We start from the raw sequence: 18,126 nt of genomic DNA, 5'->3' as shown, positions 1-18,126 counted from the left end.
AAGAATCTTAGAGGTAATCTTAATCAAAACCCAAAAGGTCACAGAAAGATTAACTTGGCTAGTCTAAGATCTCTTACCTAGTTTGGACAGAGATTGATTTAGAAATTAGATCTTTGACTGTCCATCTAACATTCTCCACATTCAAGTTTAATAAGGTTTAGGTCATTTTTAAGGCTTTGGAAATTAAAACAAGAACTTGTAAATAATATTTTTTTCTGAAGTCCATAGCTATTTTGGTTTCATTATTGAATCAGTGTCTTCAAACATTATGAATAACAATGACCATTCTCATCTGCTGTTTAGTTACTGTGTCATATTGCAAATCCTTACAATTCACTGGGATTCAGATTCTAAAGAAGAGTGTGTGATTATCTTTTAAATGTATTGTAGCACTAATACTGTGTTAGTTCTTCCTTTAAGGCATCTAATATTACGTATTAGAAAGCAATGTTATCCTTTTTTACTTGTTGAAGTAATAAATATTTTTGTTTTAAGGCTATGGCAGAAATGATGGCTGAAAACTACCATAATATATGGGCAAAGAAAAAGAAAATGGAGTTGGAGTCCAAAGGTAATATTTTCTAAAAACGTGTATTAAAAAACAATCAGGGTTCAATCACATGAATATATAGATGAAGTAGTCTTTTTAGCACAAGAGCTTATTGTAACTTTTTAAAATTAGAATGGTTTAAATGTGCCTATAACAGATTGAAGGTGGAAATGCTGTAATTTCCTAGCGACTAGTATATATTTTCTTGTATCTCAGAATTTTGGCAGCTTTCTTTTACCTGTTTTAGCTTATAGATTTCTATACTTCTCATCCTGATATCTGATTTGTTCTATGAATGACTTAGACTTCCCTCCCTGACTCTCTTCCCCAACTTAAATATCTCCTATTTCACCCCTTTTTATTTCCTGTCTCAGCCTCTTTCATCTAGTCCAGCTATGTTACTGTCTCTTACATGCTTTTGCTTGCACTTTTCCCGGTTTTTTTATTCAAATGCTAAATGACCTAATGTTCTCTTAGGTATTTCTCAAGTCTTTTAAAATGTATTTGCATGAATATTTTCTTCAATTTAATGTATGCTACACTGATGATATCTTTCAACGTTATTTATTTGCCATTAGTCTATACACATATTGTTCATAATGTGGGGGGTGTGTGTGTGCGAGCATATGTGCTGTCGTTAATGACTTCCTATATGGTTTTCTTTCCCCCAATAGGAATATATTATTTTCAAGGTCAGGGCCACAACATTTATTTCTTTTGTAGTCCTTATTGTATAGTTACAGGTGCCAATAAATCTTCTACTTTTTGTTTATTTGACTAGGTAAAAATGTAGAAGGGGAGAAGATTTTGAAAGTGGGGATGTTTCATGGTGAAAAGTAAAACTGTGATATGGAAGGATGGTACCTGGCACCAAGCACTAGGAAACAGAGTAACACAAATTAGGGTTAGTCACAGAGAGGAAAAGAGAAGATTTCACATTTTTAAATTGCCTGTTTCAAAATGCTGCTCAAGGATAATATGCCTGTATTCTAAAACCGCCCCATAAATGTTTGTTAAATGAATGATTAATTCATTGTTTGGCTCATGGGTGCATGGGTGAATGGATGGATGGAAAATGAGTCATAGAGTTTTGTTTTGTGAAATTCTTGACAGGGCATTGCCCACATAACTGATAAACAAAATCACTGCTTGTTACATGAGCGGATTACATGAAAAAGTATCTGTTCCTTTTTTTAAACTATGTTTCAGTCACTGTAGTAGAGTCAAAATTAAAAATAATAAGCAGCTGTTTTATTACAAGTTGATTATCCCTTATCCAAAATGTTTGGAACCAAAACTGTTTGAAAGTTGAGATTTTTTCAGATTTTTTAAATATTTGCATTAAATATATGGGTTCAGCATCCCAAATCCAAAACCCAAAATTTTAAGTGCTCCTATAAGTGTTTCCTTTGAGCATCATGTAGACACTCAAAAAGTGTCTGATTTTGGAACATTTGGATTTCAGATTTTCAGATTAGATATACACAACCTATATGCTTTTCTAAATAAGCATGATAGAAAATCATCATTATTTAAATTTCTGAGCCAGATTGATGTTTTCTTTAAGTCATACCACTAGTAGATGGCACATCCATACTTCTGCATACAACTTGTATTGGCTCAAATGTATAATCTGTAGTTGGGCAACTAACCTAGTTCAGCAGACTAAGTGGCGAGGTAGGGGAAATGAGTCCTCGCTGTCTTTAATTCTCTTACTGCACATATGGATTTCATTTTAGAAAAGGAACTTGTTTAGAACCAGAATGGCAGACCAGTGGGAAAGGGGTTGAAATATGCAATCCTGGATCCTGGCTTTTAGGCTATGGAGGTTAGCAAACCAGAGAAGTGAGTCTTGGGAATAGGAGATAGGTTACAGACTGTGGCCAGTTTCGGAGCAGAAACTACATGTGTCTTTTTTTCAAAGTTGTTTTCTCACTCGGGGACATTAATAGTGAGGAGGATCCTTATAGCCAACAGTTGTAGGCAGTTGCATCCTGCCAGCTCTACTCCCACTGCCAATAAGAGTAGGTGGGAGGAATCTGTCACCACCCGATGTCTTGGTGTCTGGGTGTCTGTGTGTGTGTGTGTGTGTGTGTGTGAGAGAGAGAGAGAGAGAGAGAGAGAGAGAAATAGAAATGAGAAGTCAAAAACACTGAAAGAATCAGGGCCAAAGCTGCCCAGTTTTGCTTTCACCCATTCTCTTCTCTTTTATCATCCCTGCATCTGTGCAGAGAAGATGAATCTGCTTTAGGAAAATCAGGAGAAAAATGCTTCTTTTGCTTGTCTTAGTCATCTGATCTTCAGTGCTCTTTTGGAATCTTGAAAAGTCTGAGGGAAAATCAGATGCCATAAGGAGTTAATAGAAATAAAGGAGTATAAGTCCAAAAAGTATGAGTGGCACTCCCAAATTAGTGAAAAAATGTTATTTTCACACTGGCACTTCAAGTATTTTGTACCATGGTCACCTGTTGTTAAGCCACAGACAGTTCACTGGTGTCAAGTGTTTGTTCACCCTGTAGTATGAATGGGTTCATGAGTCCGTGCTAGTATGTGCGGTAATATCCTCGGAATTATTGCTCATTCATTTGCCTCTCCAAGGAGCTGGTTTCCTTCAGCACGAGATGTCTACACCCATATCATAAATGGGAAAGATGAGGGTGGAAGTGCAAGGTAAATGTCCATGGTCACACTGCTAGTTACAGGCACAGTGAGGACGTAGATTTCAGTCACCTGGCAGGCTTTCAGATCCCTTCGCCTTCTAGTTCAGTGGAGGTCGAATAGAGTGAGAAGAGTTACCGAGTTAGTGGGTACTTTGTGTTCTTAGGATTTTTAAATTATAGACCTCTTTCTGCGTCTCCCTCTTTCTCTCCCCACCTCCCCGACAGTAACTTGTTGGTATGTGGCCCCCAAATCACTGATTACAAATTAAGTTGCCAAATTAATAGCATTCTCTAGGACTAAATGCAGTAATGGAGTTCGAACTAGGTGATGGTTGATTAAACTAGGGTGATGGAATTCGGTGCTTGATTTTAAAAAGATTTTTGCTTTTATTTTTAACCGATACATAATTGTCTATATGACTTACAGTGTGATATTTGTATAATGTATACAACGTGTAATGTTCAAATCAGGGTAATTAGCATATCCATCACCTCAAACATTTATATTTCTTTGTGTTGGGAGCATTCAGAATCTGCTCTTGTAGCTATTTGAGAATATAGAATAAATTGTTGTTAATTATAGTATCCTTATAAAGTGTCCTGTTAAATTACATCTTTGATTAGGACAAAAGTCAAATTTGGTTTCTACGAAACTTAGTAACAAATTCTATATCCTCTTGCTGTTCACGAGTGTTTGTTGTCGTTGTCTTCTAACAGCTGTATTGTGCTTGATATTGTTAATATACTGTGAAGTACCTGAATTCCTTAGCGTGGTTAGTATTTGTTAGCTCTGTAGTTCTGGACAACCGCCATGCATATATGATAGCACAGTGTCACCTAATGGTATTAAAGTTCAGTGGGCGATTGCATGTCTGCAGATGGCACTCTCAGTCAAAGCCAGCACTGGGGAAGCAGACATTTCTTCCTTTGCTTGCTTATTTATTGTGTAGGGCAAATTCAACATTTGTCATTGTTGCAGTAGCTCCTGGCTAAACTGTATTGGAAACTGATTTCATAGGCTATATGTTGTTATAATTCAAACAATATTTATTCTCAATTATTCTTCCTGGAATTTCCTTAGCAGTTGTATTTCAGGGTAGCTCAGCCTCCCACACAATATCTATTACCATACATATTTTACGAATGTTAAATGTGAGGCATACCATGCTATTCAGTTTGCCGCTGTTTTACTAGCATTCTTTGTACCAAATCTTTACATCTGAAATTAACAGTGCATTTTAAAATATTTTTATAATTTTTGCAAAATTTTAACCAAAATTCTTACATAATTTATAATTTTTAGAAAGGTTTTTCTGCGTATTAGTTTTTTTAAATTTACATATTTTCTAGAATTTTTAAATCTGAAAGAAAGACTACTTTAGTAAGTATTATCAGGATAAGTATATTAGAAATCTAGACTCTTGCTAAAAGGTACTTGCCCCTAGGTCTTAAAGTCAAGTATTAGACACTTAAGAGTGATCCACTTTCAATGTAGCACATCTATATGTGGTTTTGTATATTTATAAATAATGTGACTACGAAGTACTCTCTGATCTGAGAGATATAATAAAAATTCCATATTTAAGACTTTTACTCTTCTCTCTGTGGGGCAGCAAATGAAGCATAACCCCTGAAACATGCTTTATAACTTTTCTAGATCCTGCTAAGTATGATTTAGCATTTATTTCCACTCTCCACATTCAGAATTGCTTTGAACAGAGAAGAGAATACAGCTGCTTCTCTCTCGTTGGCGAATGCAGATATTATTGTCACTCAGTGTTACAAATGCATGCATGTTCGTGTTTTAACTGCCTCTTAGAAGGCATATGCACAGCCTTTCTTTGAGTAGTTTTTCTGAATTAATTGAAACATTAAAGGCAATAGAGGCAGAAGAGTCTTATATGCTCTGTGTATTATTAAAGGACATGAAAAGTTTTATAGTGTGGTCCAATGATATATCTGTGTCTCATCTCAGATTATTTTCAAATTACTATGCTGTGTTCTTGTCCTGACATACTCTTAGGAGGAGGTAACCACCCTCTGCTGGTGCCCTATGATACACTGACAGCCAAAGAGAAAGCCAAGGATAGAGAAAAAGCACAGGACATCCTCAAGTTCTTGCAGATCAATGGATATGCTGTATCCAGGTAAAAGTACACATACCCTAATTACACACTCTTTTCATGAGGGTGAATATTTAAATATCTCCATCATATTTAAAGCTGAAAATGAATTCAATGATCTGTTTACACCTTTGAGGTACTGTTTAATATGTTCAAAATACACGCATCAGAAACATTTACACCCCTAGCTGTGTACCACATAAGTGAGTTCCTTTTGCTACATATATTAAATCACTATCCATCATTTAGGCAAAATCCCCAGGCAAAAAATCACACTCTGTTTTTGTAAATGCAACATTTTGTTGCACAATTAGAGAGTTACTCACTGAAGCTTTATATCATGTGCAAAATATTCTTTATAGGTTAAATCTTACTTTTTCCTTGAGCTACAATAACATTAGATAAACTTCAAAATTTATATGTATATATAAACATATATAAACATGTATGGATATATACACACACACACACACACACACACACACACAATTTTACCTTCTAAGAGGCTTTGTACAAATTGCTTTCCCTATTTCATTTTTGCTGTTCCAGAGGATTTAAGGACCTGGAACTGGACACGCCTTCTATTGAGAAACGATTTGCCTACAGTTTCCTCCAACAACTCATTCGCTATGTGGATGAAGCCCATCAGTATATCCTGGAGTTTGGTAGGTGCCATAGTCCCATTGCTAATAGCCCAATGTTTGTTGTTCTTAATGTTTACAACATCAGGATATAGAACAACACTGGCTGCTGAGCTATTTGTGGTGGTGTCAACCCATCTATTCATCCTACTACTAAGTAGAGTTCAACAGTCAGTGGATGAACAAGTTCTTGGGGAGTGGGTAAAGTCTGTGAAGTTTTAAAAATCTAACATCTAAGTTATTCTCCTTATAATGTTTATTGGCATTCATTTTTTTCACTTTGAAAGATACATTGGAAGGACATCAGAATTGTAAGGTAGAGTTAAATCTTACCTATGAAATTAATTGCTCTACTCATAAGAAAAACTTGCAAAACTATGGATTTTCAAAATTTCTAAACACTATAGAGGCCTTGCGTTTAGCCTTTGTAGGGAAATACATTAATACTAGAGTAACTGCAGTGCAGAATCCTTTATTATGCTCTTAGGGTACGGCGAAAGACCTCTTTCCCATCTGGCCCAGTGCTGTCTCAGAATTTTTAAAACCTCATTCATTAAGCCTTAAATTCAGCACAGATGATCAAAGTAGCCGCTGGTCACTTCTGTTGTTATGTGAGCCTCCTCGTTGTTGAATTAAAATTCAACTTGTTAACTGCTTAATGTCAGAGCACCTTCCCGCCACTGCGTAGTAATACGGTGTGAGGAACTCCGGGTTGTTCCCTTTTGAAAACAGTGTGCTCTTCTGGTGGTTATTCATTTATTTTCATTTTTGTTCTCAAGGTTTTCTCTTTATTTTTAACACTCACTCGTTTTGCGTTCAACACCTTTCCTCTAGGGCCATTCATTTTGGATCCCTTAGCTGCTGTTTGTCTTAGGGTGTAAATCTAGTTTCTGCCATAGCACCAGATTTAAGTTTGTAGAAATTAGAGCTCTGGTAGTTTCTTCTTTCTGGCCTCTTGTATCCTAAATGTGATTGAAGATTTTTCAGTTGAGCATCGTTCTCATAAACAATTGACTTCTCTTTCAACCTGCCTCTACAGTTCAAATACTATATTGTTGCTCTCTTCGAGCGCATCTTTTTCATGAAAGTTTACACTACAAGCTAATTTATAATCTGTAATCTCTCTGTGATTCATACAACTAACAATTTTTAAAAATATGATTCCTGACTTATCCTAATACATAGCCAAATTGATCTGAATTAATGAAATTTAACTGGAGAACAAAAATGAAGTAGGGGTGAATTATTGAAGCTTTTACCCAGAAAGCTAAATGTTGCAATTTCTGATCCACATTTGAAAGGATCCGATATGGGTAGCAACTCCAATATCCAGTCTTGTTTTTGGAGATACAAGGGACAGGAGAGAAAGAAAGAGTCGCCATTTGGAGAAAGGAACAAGAAAGTTGTTTGTTTTTTACCTTCACATTGGAGAACACAAACACCAATTTGAAGGGAAGAAGTGTGTTTAGGTATTATTCACACTTTATTCAAATGTCTGAATAAACTACCTACTACAGTTCATGTATGGGGGTGGTGAGAATCTTGCTCCAGGGTACATTCACCCACTTGACACATTTCATTCTATCCACAGGGTAGAGGGTCTTATAAACAGAGCACGGGAGAGAAAGTAGGCTACAATGACAGAGCCCAACCAAATAACCTTTTTCACAATGCCTGATGTTATAGGTACCGTTTTCGGATGGCTTTGCCAGGGCAAATTAGGTTCAGGAACTCTGTTAGAGGAGCAGATAGAGCTGTGATTGTCAATACCGTGTTTATTTTAATTTCCATCTTTCATTGTTATCACAAGTGAAACTGCTATATTGCCCTCTCCCTTTATCCTTCACTTTAGTGATTTTGTAGCACATCTCTAATGTAGCCATTCCTAGACCTAAGTTAATTGTGGTAGTAAAAATATGCATATGCCTTTTTCTCATATTTATATTATACCATAGATTATATTCTCTCCACATCTTTTTCACATTTTGCACATAAGCGTTTGTTTAAATGTAGTAAAAGACATTTCCTATTTAATTCATTGAAATATGAGCAGATTTGGCTGTGTACAAAATTTTATCTTGAGATAACTTTATATGAGAAAGTCTATTATCTGAATCCAGCCATTTTGCATAATGTGCTTAAGAGAGATTCAAATGCCAAAGTGCCATGCAAATGAAATTTGCAAGTGTTAAAAAACCATAATTTTATTTTGCTTCTTCATGGGGAGAGCATTCTGATATTGCAAAATAGTAGCCTAAGTTTCCTAAAAATTATCTTATGTTTTTGTCTAAAATTTGACAAACTATTATCTCAAGTTATTATTATTATTATTATTATTTTGCAAAATAACTTTTTCAAGCAAAAGTCAGCTTGGCTCTTAAATATCTGGAAGCTCTGCTTACAAATTTTACTAAAACCTGATACTCAATTCTGAATTTTTTAGCTCTCCAATATGTTCTGCATGCCATCGTGGTTATTATAGTTTATTATTACCTCGTCTATTAATATATGCATGAACCTTTTCCATATGTATGAAGGAGGTAAGAAAGGCCACCTTCTAAGCTAAATGAATTAGGTTAATCAATTCTTGACCTTGGATCATTTTTTAAACCATAGGGAAAACTTGGGTGTTTTTACTTCGCTTATGAAAATTATCTTTTGACATAGGTCAAAGTTTCTTTATTCTTTAGCGGAATGCTAATTTGCCAACCTAATATTAAAATTGCTGTCCTCCTCCTTGTCACAGATCCTGACTTCCTGCAGTGTTTTAGTTTGTATCTTAAATTGAGAAGCTTTAACTTTCGGTCACACCAAGAGGCAATCTGTATTATTAGAGGCCAGGGTTAGTATCTAACCAATTATGTTTATTCAATTTACACCCACTGTCCCCTCCCCAGTGAGCTTCTTTTCTTAAAGGCTACTGAAAATGTGGGATTTTTACTTTATTCTATTCCATTTTCCCCTCCCTATGTCAATAAGATCTCAAAGCTACACAAATGTGTTTGTGTTTCTAACCACAACCATGGGCTGTCCTCAATAGCTTTTTAAATTTAGATTTGGGTATTTAAAAAAATCCTTTTATTTTTAATGACACTGCCAAAGCTTGCCTTTGTATTTTTGGTTGGCTTTTTCCATTCAGTGTAGTGGGATAATACATTTAGCCATGCTTTCTAACCTTTGCATTATGGATGAATATCTTGCAATGTTTCCAGTGCAGCATTTACCTAAAAACTCTTCACATCTACAGATGGTGGCAGCAGAGGCAAAGGAGAACATTTCCCTTATGAACAAGAAATCAAGTTCTTTGCAAAAGTACAGTATACAATCTATCTTGTTTTTGCTTCAATATGTTTGTTTACATCCTCTATTCATTAGATCGTTGCCCTTTGCAGAACATACTTGTCTACAAATATGTATTTTACTGCACGTAAATATTCTGTGGCATGAAAATAACTGCATGAATCATCTTCCCATCATACTTGGTCAGACTTTAACTCTGCATTCCCTACCATATTCCTTCTTCAAATGACTTCATTCTATCTGAGGTTTAATTCAGTTTGCATTTTTTTTTGTTTTATCGTATGATATAGAATGAAAATATCTATTTCTTAACATGTGGATATTGTTATGATTTAAAATTTCTAGTTGAGAATTGCTTTTATAAATAGGAAAGTCTTAGTTAATTCATAAATGGGTACATTATAAGAACATTTAGTATAGAATCTTTATTGTGGGACCTTTTCCTACTCATTTTACAGAAGATCAGAGAGGATAGATTGTTTATAAACAAAGGACATCCCACTGTTATTATTTATTTCGTTTCATAAGGATTTATCAGGGATTTGCTCTATCACTGGAAAAATCATCACTTTTTTCAGTCAAAAAGGGATGGACATGAAAAGTTGTAAAGCCTCCAAATGATTTAATTCATTTACTCAGTATTTACTGTGTGTCTAGTCTGGGTCAGGCATTAGGGTATGGCCCAGGGATTGCCATGAATATACAATGCCCCTGGGTAAGCTTTCCTGTTTGGGACACCTTGCTGTGAGCCTGAAGACCTAATACTGCTGTCTGTTTCCTCTCAAAGTACTTGCATTCAGTGATTACAGATAATTTGCTATAAATACAACTTTTGTGGACTCTAAAATAGCATGCTTTTTGATTGATGAATATTGACTTGTAGTATGTTTTCAAAATTGTGTTCTTTACTGTAAAACACATTTCCATTGTCTTTTCTTCCCATTTAATATAGCACTCAGAGTCTGTTCCAATCATTTGAAGATTGAAAGTTTGTCCTGGGGTGCACACAGTTAGCGATTCCTCGATTGATAGATCCATATGTGTATCTCCGGTCTCTGTGAGATTGTAATCTTACTTGATAGCCAATTATCAGAATACTATATTCACGGCCTCTAATTATCCCTTTAAAATACATTCTTGTGTTGCCCATCTACTCAGCACCCCTAGTGATTCTGTTTACAGATGCTTAATGTGGCTTAATTTCTACTAAGTCTATAATTCATTCATTTACCATATTGAGTGCCTACTATGTGCCAGTCACTAAATTCAGACAATATCCCGACTGTCAAGGAAGAACAATAAAAACTGGTGATGTCCCTGTTATATATAACTGTGCTCTACCGCATGGTAGGAAAAAGAAGTATATTTAGATAGACTTGAGTTTGCATACTGGTAGTGCCAATCTTGTTCTTGCCATGGGCCTGTCACAGTCCTTAGTACTAGGGATTCAGTGGCAAACAGAAGAGACCAGTTAATAGTTCTGGACCCAACCCCAGGAAAGGGGTATAATGGAAAACAAACCCAGAAATGTTTATTGTTTTTGCATAACTCATAGGCTCCTGGAAAGAGAGACTTTAATCCAAAGTCCCACAAGTACAATGTAAAATTGCAAATGATGTTGTCAGAACTCAGAATGTGGGACTTTATCTAGTTGAGATCAGCTAAGACTTACCTAGCAAAGCACCACTGAGTTGAGATCTACAGGAGGACCAGGGTGAGTAGGATGTGGAGTGCAGAAGAGCATGCCGGACAGAGGGATTGGTGTGTACAAGGCCAGGTGATGCGAGTGGACAGAGTGAGGAGGAGGAATGGGCCCAAGGCCAGCAGGACGAAACGTGCATAGAAATGGAAAGTGCACTTTGAGAAAGGCCAGGTTAAAAGAACATTGTGTAGGCAAGTAAGTAGTAATGTGACCTTCAGTAAGTCACACATTTCTATCTCTCCATTTAATACCCATAAGGCAGGGATGATGGCATCTACCCTACAGAAGAGTTGCTATCATCAGCTGCAATGTTCACACATAGTAGAGACTCAACATATGGTAGCTATGGATTATTTTGGGGTCTGTTGGGCACTGAACTATATTATATGAAAACATTGAGAATATTTCCTTTTGAGAAAATATTAAGAATAATTCCAAACTGTTGCAAGTTTGCTCTGTTCCCCATAGTCACATCCTGCCACACTCTGCTTTCCCCACTATGGACTCGAGATGGTAGAGTGAGATTTAAGAGGGGCATACTATGACCTGCCTGGCATGGACATAAGGAGACCTGATGCATGTGAACAGAACTCTGACTGCTCCAAAGCCTCAGCTCTCATTCATCCCCTGAAAGATTCCACTACGTAGATCTGTCTTCTTTTCCTTTCTTTCAGGTCGTTCTTCCTTTAATTGATCAGTATTTCAAAAACCATCGTTTATACTTCTTATCTGCAGCAAGCAGACCTCTCTGCTCTGGAGGACATGCTTCCAACAAAGAGAAAGAAATGGTGACTAGGTAAACAGCTATAAAAATAATCACTGTTGTATGACTTAGGTGTATATGCATTTGCAAAGAGAACCTGAGGACCTTGACGTGGGACTATATGGAGAGTATCCGCCCATTTCCCTGGTCCATGTCTTCATGGAAGCAAACACTAGATGAAAACAGTTTTTACGAGTTAAGATATGTGTTCTAGATGTTGAATTTCTTTATATTTTGCTGCTAAGTGTAATGCTGGATAGAAGGATAAAATATCACTCATTTCAGAATCTACATGTAGAGGCTGGACATGCATCACCATATTAGTATTTGTGATAAATGGTGCTTTTGACATTAGTTTCTTTAACATTTCCACAAATCTGATATTTTTGCCAGCCTTTATTGTTCAGAAAAAAGTCCCAAATATACATATTTAATTTAAAAATAATGACCAATGTTGGAAGAAAAATGAAGTAAAGATACCTACAAAATTTCTGAAGGTTTCCCCTCTTGGCAATGCTTTCTCATTTCTGTTTAAACCAAAGGGTTCTTTATGGACTCAGTTGTGATTCGGCTGGGGAGATCAGGTCCTTTCACTCAAACTTCTGCTAGAATTTAATGTACACGAGAGTCAATTACGGAGCAAGTTTACTTCTGTAATATTACATTGCCCAAAAGCCATACCAAGTTTTTAGATTGTATCGGAACAAAATTTCTATAAAAGTGAATACACGGCATGAAGCAGAACACTGGAGAAAATACAGGCTTTCCTCGGACTTGACGTTAATGCTGTGCTGAAAGGCAGTACGGTCTCCACCTATTAGACAGAGTGAGATGAGATTGCATACAGCCTTCGTGAGAGGGTGGAGAACTGAAAAGATTCCTGCACTGCATAACACTGGGGAATGCAGCTGGAGTGGAATTTTCAGTTCATCTCTTTCACTTACTGTCTATTTTACCAAATAGTAAGTGGCCAGTCATGCGATACGGGATTGCAACAGTATAAAACATGTCCTCAAACTTCTTCAAATGAACTTTCCTATAAAATTGATTACAGTTAAAATAACAGCAGGACTCCATCCCAGCGGCATGCTTTGTTTCCACAAATTGCTGCCACATGGAGAGAGGCCATGCAGTTACTTTCCATGACGTGAATTTCCCCCGCTTCCGACTTGAACATGGCCTTCCTTCCCACCTTCACTGGGAGGGAGAGCAGCTCCTCCCTTGTCATTTCATAAGCACACACATCCACTACTCTGAGCCAGGATCCCCCTGTGGATTGTGAGTGCACGCAAGTAGCTAGAATATCCCAAGGCACCAAGTTACCCTTAAACATCATGAAATTGAGGACACGTTGAAGTCTCCTACTCCTCCCTGGGTCTGTTAGCCTTTTTTAATAGGAACTTTGTTCTCCAAGGGTGTTGTTAATCTAGATATCACTCAGTTATATAAAGATAAAATAAAATCAGAGAAAATAGAGACAAATTCAAAGAAATCGATGCAAATTCTGCTATTTTCCTCCTCTCCTGTCTTGTGTTTTATTATCTCCGTTCAGTTTCAGCCTTACCCTTAGAACTATTCACTGAGCCCATACTATGCATATATAGAAGCATCCAATTGTGTGTTTTCGATATATATGATTTGTATTTGCTAATTATACCTCTATAAAGCTGGAAAAATTTCATGGAACTATACACCAAAAAAGAAAATTGGCCCATTTTCCTTGGGCAATTCTGTATCCCTCATAGAATAAATCAGAGGTACATCGCTATTTTGTGCTAGCCTCAGTTGATGTCCCTTTGGGGCTCTAGACTGACCCTAGACTACCCCTCTCTCTAATGACACTGCACCAGAATGTTTTTAATTATAGTCATGTACCACATAACAACGTTTCAATTAATTTTGGACCGCATATATGATAGTGGCCCCGTAAGATTATAATACTATATTTCTACTAATTTTTTTAGATATGTTTAGAAACACAAATACCATTTTGTTACAGTTGCCTACAGTATTCAGTACAGTCACATGCTGCACAGGTATGTAACCTCAGAGCAATAGGCTATACCATTTAGGTTTGTGTAAGTACATTCCATGATGTACTTATGGGAATAACAATGAAATTGCCTAATGATGTATTTCTCAGACTGAATCGCCATCATTAAACGATGCATGACTGTATTTCATCGTCAGTTTTACTTCTACTAATAGAAAAAGGGTTGGTAAATTTTGCTTATCCCATTGGTATTTCCCCAAAAAAGGAGCATATGCCATTTAAAATTCCAACACATAGAAAATGAGGTGCATAATAAAAGTAACTTATGTTATTACAGTACGTTAGTGCCAAACATAGCTAGAATTTAACCTCAGAGAGAAAGAAAATCATAGAGGAAAATATGAATAAGGAAGTGATAAATGATGGCTCATGTCTGTACAAAATGCTGTGCAGTCATTAACATGATGGAAATGAGTGTCTAACACTTTTGGAAAATGATCATGATAAAGTATAAAATATATGCTCAAATAGTATTAACCCAACTTTTAAAGAGGACTTAATTTGCTTGTATAGAAAAATATTGGTAGGGTATAAACTTAATAGGTAGAAAACTGGCCCTGCCATTATGAATAAATAAGCATATCTTCATTCGCATGATAAACACTATGATAATGGTTTTAAGTGTTTAACAGATGTGAGTAGCAATAGTTGTGTGGGTTTGAGTTAACTTTTCCACAATTAAAACCAATGTTTCATGAGATGTTCAGATACTTCCTGGCACAAGAAATTATTATATACTGAGCACTTACTGTATGTAAGGTCAGTACTGTCATGTCTGGAGTATACTTTGCAGTAGCTAAATACATGAATATGAGCATAGCCCTAGTAAGAGAAAGCCAGGCAGTGCGATGGGATTCAAAGTAAAGCAAGACCACCTTGGATGGATATAGAGGGGTGAGAGATTTATGGAAATCAAGCCAGTCAAAGTTGATCTTGGACCATTTGTAGGTCAGAGATTAAGGAAGGAAAATATTTGCTAAATGTAGATAACTACATAAATAAAATGTAGAAGCTGGTAATTTAGGGGAAAGCTAGGTTATATAGATGGTAACGGATATTAACTGTCAGAATCAGGAATCTTCTTTTAAAAATTATATCACAATTTTTTTAACCTAATTAATTAACACTAAGAAGCTGTTAAAGCTTTTTAAGTGAGAGAATGATCAGAGCTTCCCTCTGGGAAATACAATCTGGCAGCAAAAGTATAATTGATGAGAGTGGGAGAGTTGGGAGGCCATGGCAGGCACTTGGAGGCCTAGACAGTAACCCAGGCTATAGTGTTGGAAGTGCTGCCTCAAATAGGTGGTGCTGCCCGCCTATCCATTTAGCAGATGTGTCTTTTTCTTCTTGTTCTTTTTTGAGATAGAATCTCACTCTGTCCCCCAGGCTGGAGTCCAGTGGCACAATCTTGGCTCACTGCAACCTCCGCCTCCCAGGTTCAAGCAATTCTCCTGCCTCAGCCTCCTGAGTAGCTGGGATTATAGGCACCTGCAACCATGCACGGCTTTTTTTTTTTTTTTGTATTTTTAGTAAAGATACGGTTTCACCATGTTGGCCAGGCTGGTCGTGAACTCCTGGCCTCAGGTGATCTGCCCACCTCGGCCTCCCAAAGTGCTGGGATTACAGGCATGAGCCACTGCGCCTGGCCTCATTCAGCAGATATCTCTGAATGCCAGCTATGTGCGGCATGCTGTCTGAGGCCTGAAGCTATATACACACAATAAGACAGTTCCTAACTTTAATAAATTTAGAAGTACAGCTGAGTAGGCACATACATACAGAGCTAACTCTACAAGAAGCTGTGATGAGTGTCAGTGGAAACATCTACAGAGTGCTGGGAATATAGAAGGGATGTAAACAGGAGCTGGGGTGAGAAACCGGGAGGAGAGAAAGTCAACATGACTTGGTGATGAGTAAAATGGCAAGTAGAAAGAGGTCCAACTTGGTGCTGAAATTTCAACTCTGGGTAGTTGGAATATTGTTAGTATCATGAACAGAAACAACATATTTCAGAAAAAGAACAGTTTCTAAGAAGAGGTTACATTTGGTCAGGTATTTATCAGAGTAGAAGGTACCCGCAGGTCATTCAACTGGAGAAATCCAGCAGATTGGAAATATTAGCATGTGGGGTTAATTGAGAGGTTAGAGCAAGAAATGACATATTTGGGGATTATCCAAACATATATATATAATGCTTGAAGCTCTGAAAGTAGATAAAACTGAAGGAGAGTAGAGAAAGAGACAACAGGTTTTGAATACCAATGTTTGGAGAATTATTACATTTACAGGGTTTTCAGAAATAGGTCTTTGAAGAACATCAAGAATGATTAATTAGAAAGCAAAAAAAAAAAAATACTATAAATAAAATCCAAGGAGGGTAAGAGTTTCAAGATTTAAGTAATAAACAATGCCAAGTACTGTTGACAGAACTCCAGAAAACAAAGGGTTACTATCTTTGCTGATTAGGGGCATTGGTGAGCTGCAAAGGAGTGTTGTGGTACAAGACAATGAGTAAATGCTGAAGAAGTGGATGTCTTATAAATTCTGGAGAATGTTGGTAATGAGGGGAAGCAGAGAAAGGGGACAACAGTATGATAGAAAATATTTTTTAGAGAAAGTATAGGCAAAGCTTTTAATAATTAATCCTTATAGTTTCTATGAATACCATGCCCTAAAAGTGGATTGCGCAGGAAGGGAAAGAGTTCTGATGTGCCCTCTTTGAGGACCTTGTCTTCTATATCTGTATTTCTCTCTGGTGGCACATGTGGTGAGGAATCAGCAGAGATCGTCAAGTCATTTTTCTCTGACAGATGTTCAGGCATTACATATAATTTGATAAATGAAACATAGAGCAGTCTGCCATGATAGCAAAACATCCTAGGTTTGGATTAATTGGGTGAAACCTAATCCTAGCATTATAAATTCTGGATCATCAAGAATATCTCAGAATATTTCACTCTGGATACTAGAGAGGAATAGGCAAAATACATGACTTAAAATAGATCTGAATACAGGGATCCAAAGAATATTCTAAACTGAATTATTCTCTTTAGAAAAAGGCAGACCCTGGCTGAGTTAGCACGCACAGCTGTCAGCCGTAAAGCTCAGTAGAAACAGTCTCTTATATACCGTTCCAAACTGAATTATTCGCTTTAGAAAAAAAGACCCTCGCTGAGTTAGCATGCACAGCTGTCAGTCATAAAGCTCAGTAGATAAGGGCACGTGGACAAAGTTTCTCCTGTTTTATTGTCTTAAAATTATAGCACAAAGATAAATCATGCAGGTCAAGGGCCTCAGGTCTAATCTCATGTCTAGTAGCCGCTTGAATAGATCATTGTTTTAAAAATGTTTTGTTCTGATAAGAAATTCCCCAAAACCTCAGATTCACTCAGACATTTGTAGGTGAACATTTTCTTGGAAAAGCTGCAAAATAGCCTACATAATTTTCACCAATACACGAATCCACATTGCTACAGAAGTGAGGGGTGATGGCTAAAACTTACTGTAAAAGAGGTCAACCTCACAAATGTTACCTTCTCTGCTTCCCTCTCTTCCCATCCTGCCACTGATCAGCCACTTTCATGGTATTCCATGGCTGGTCTCTATCCCTAGTCCTGGGGAGCTGTACATTTGATCACAGCTGTTAATGCCGAGTTTTGCAAGAGAACATGGTCAGGGAGGACTTAGCTGTTCTCATTATTGGGAAAAATCAAGCTGAGTGTGGGTGGTACTCTACAAATGGATCTTCAAGGTTAGATATTTTTGGGTAGGTGCTGGCTGGGTAGAGCCTGTGCAATCTGAGAGCTGAGAAGAGTGTGAGTAGATGTGAAAATAATGTCACTTGTATTGGTAGAGATTTGCAAATGGCCCCTGAGAGCATCTGGGTATGGACCTCTTGCAGCCTAGGTTGGGAGCCGTACAGGAGGGCTGGATGTCAGAATGCTGACATCCTTATTTTATTGAGTTTATTTAGTTTTATTTAGTTGAATGAGTTTATTCTAAAAATAAACTGAGCTGAGTTTTGAGGGATGAGTAGATAGGAGTATAGCATGGAAATGAGTGAAGGGTATTTCTCAAAATAAGGACCTGTGAGGATCCCACCCAGCTGAGGCTCAGTGAAAAGAAAGGACAAATAGCAGGGATCTCCCAGGTTCAAGGGTCTGATCTGAGAGTGGATACCAGCATTGTCAGGCTGAATGCTGAATATGGGCAGCCATTATTTGGACTGGCTCATTGCTAATTGCCATGAAGGACTCAAAGACACAGGAACCTTCTCTGGAGCAGATAAGAAATATACTGAACTTGTTGGTATCCAGAGTCTTTAAGTTATCACA

At 37.1% G+C, this 18,126-nt stretch overlaps 1 protein-coding gene across 9 annotated transcripts in view; it reads left to right on the top strand.

Annotated features, from left to right (window-relative positions):
- Positions 1 to 18,126, top strand: part of RYR2 (ryanodine receptor 2) — a 787,495-nt gene that overhangs the window by 619,950 nt on the left and 149,419 nt on the right. For 6 of the 9 annotated variants that reach the window (XM_015436882.4, XM_074038391.1, XM_065543107.2 and 3 more), the window contains 6 exons: positions 496 to 571; positions 5,234 to 5,357; positions 5,883 to 5,998; positions 8,721 to 8,816; positions 9,222 to 9,286; positions 11,651 to 11,772. In XM_015436882.4, the coding sequence (XP_015292368.3) occupies positions 496 to 571; positions 5,234 to 5,357; positions 5,883 to 5,998; positions 8,721 to 8,816; positions 9,222 to 9,286; positions 11,651 to 11,772 (599 nt within the window). The remainder of the gene's footprint in view (positions 1 to 495; positions 572 to 5,233; positions 5,358 to 5,882; positions 5,999 to 8,720; positions 8,817 to 9,221; positions 9,287 to 11,650; positions 11,773 to 18,126) is intronic. The other 3 variants (XM_065543167.2, XM_065543147.2, XM_074038447.1) reach the window with 1 other exon arrangement.

Source organism: Macaca fascicularis, chromosome 1 (assembly GCF_037993035.2).
Source record: "Macaca fascicularis isolate 582-1 chromosome 1, T2T-MFA8v1.1".
NCBI lineage: Eukaryota > Metazoa > Chordata > Mammalia > Primates > Cercopithecidae > Macaca > Macaca fascicularis.
This window is presented reverse-complemented; position numbering and strand designations above follow the sequence as displayed.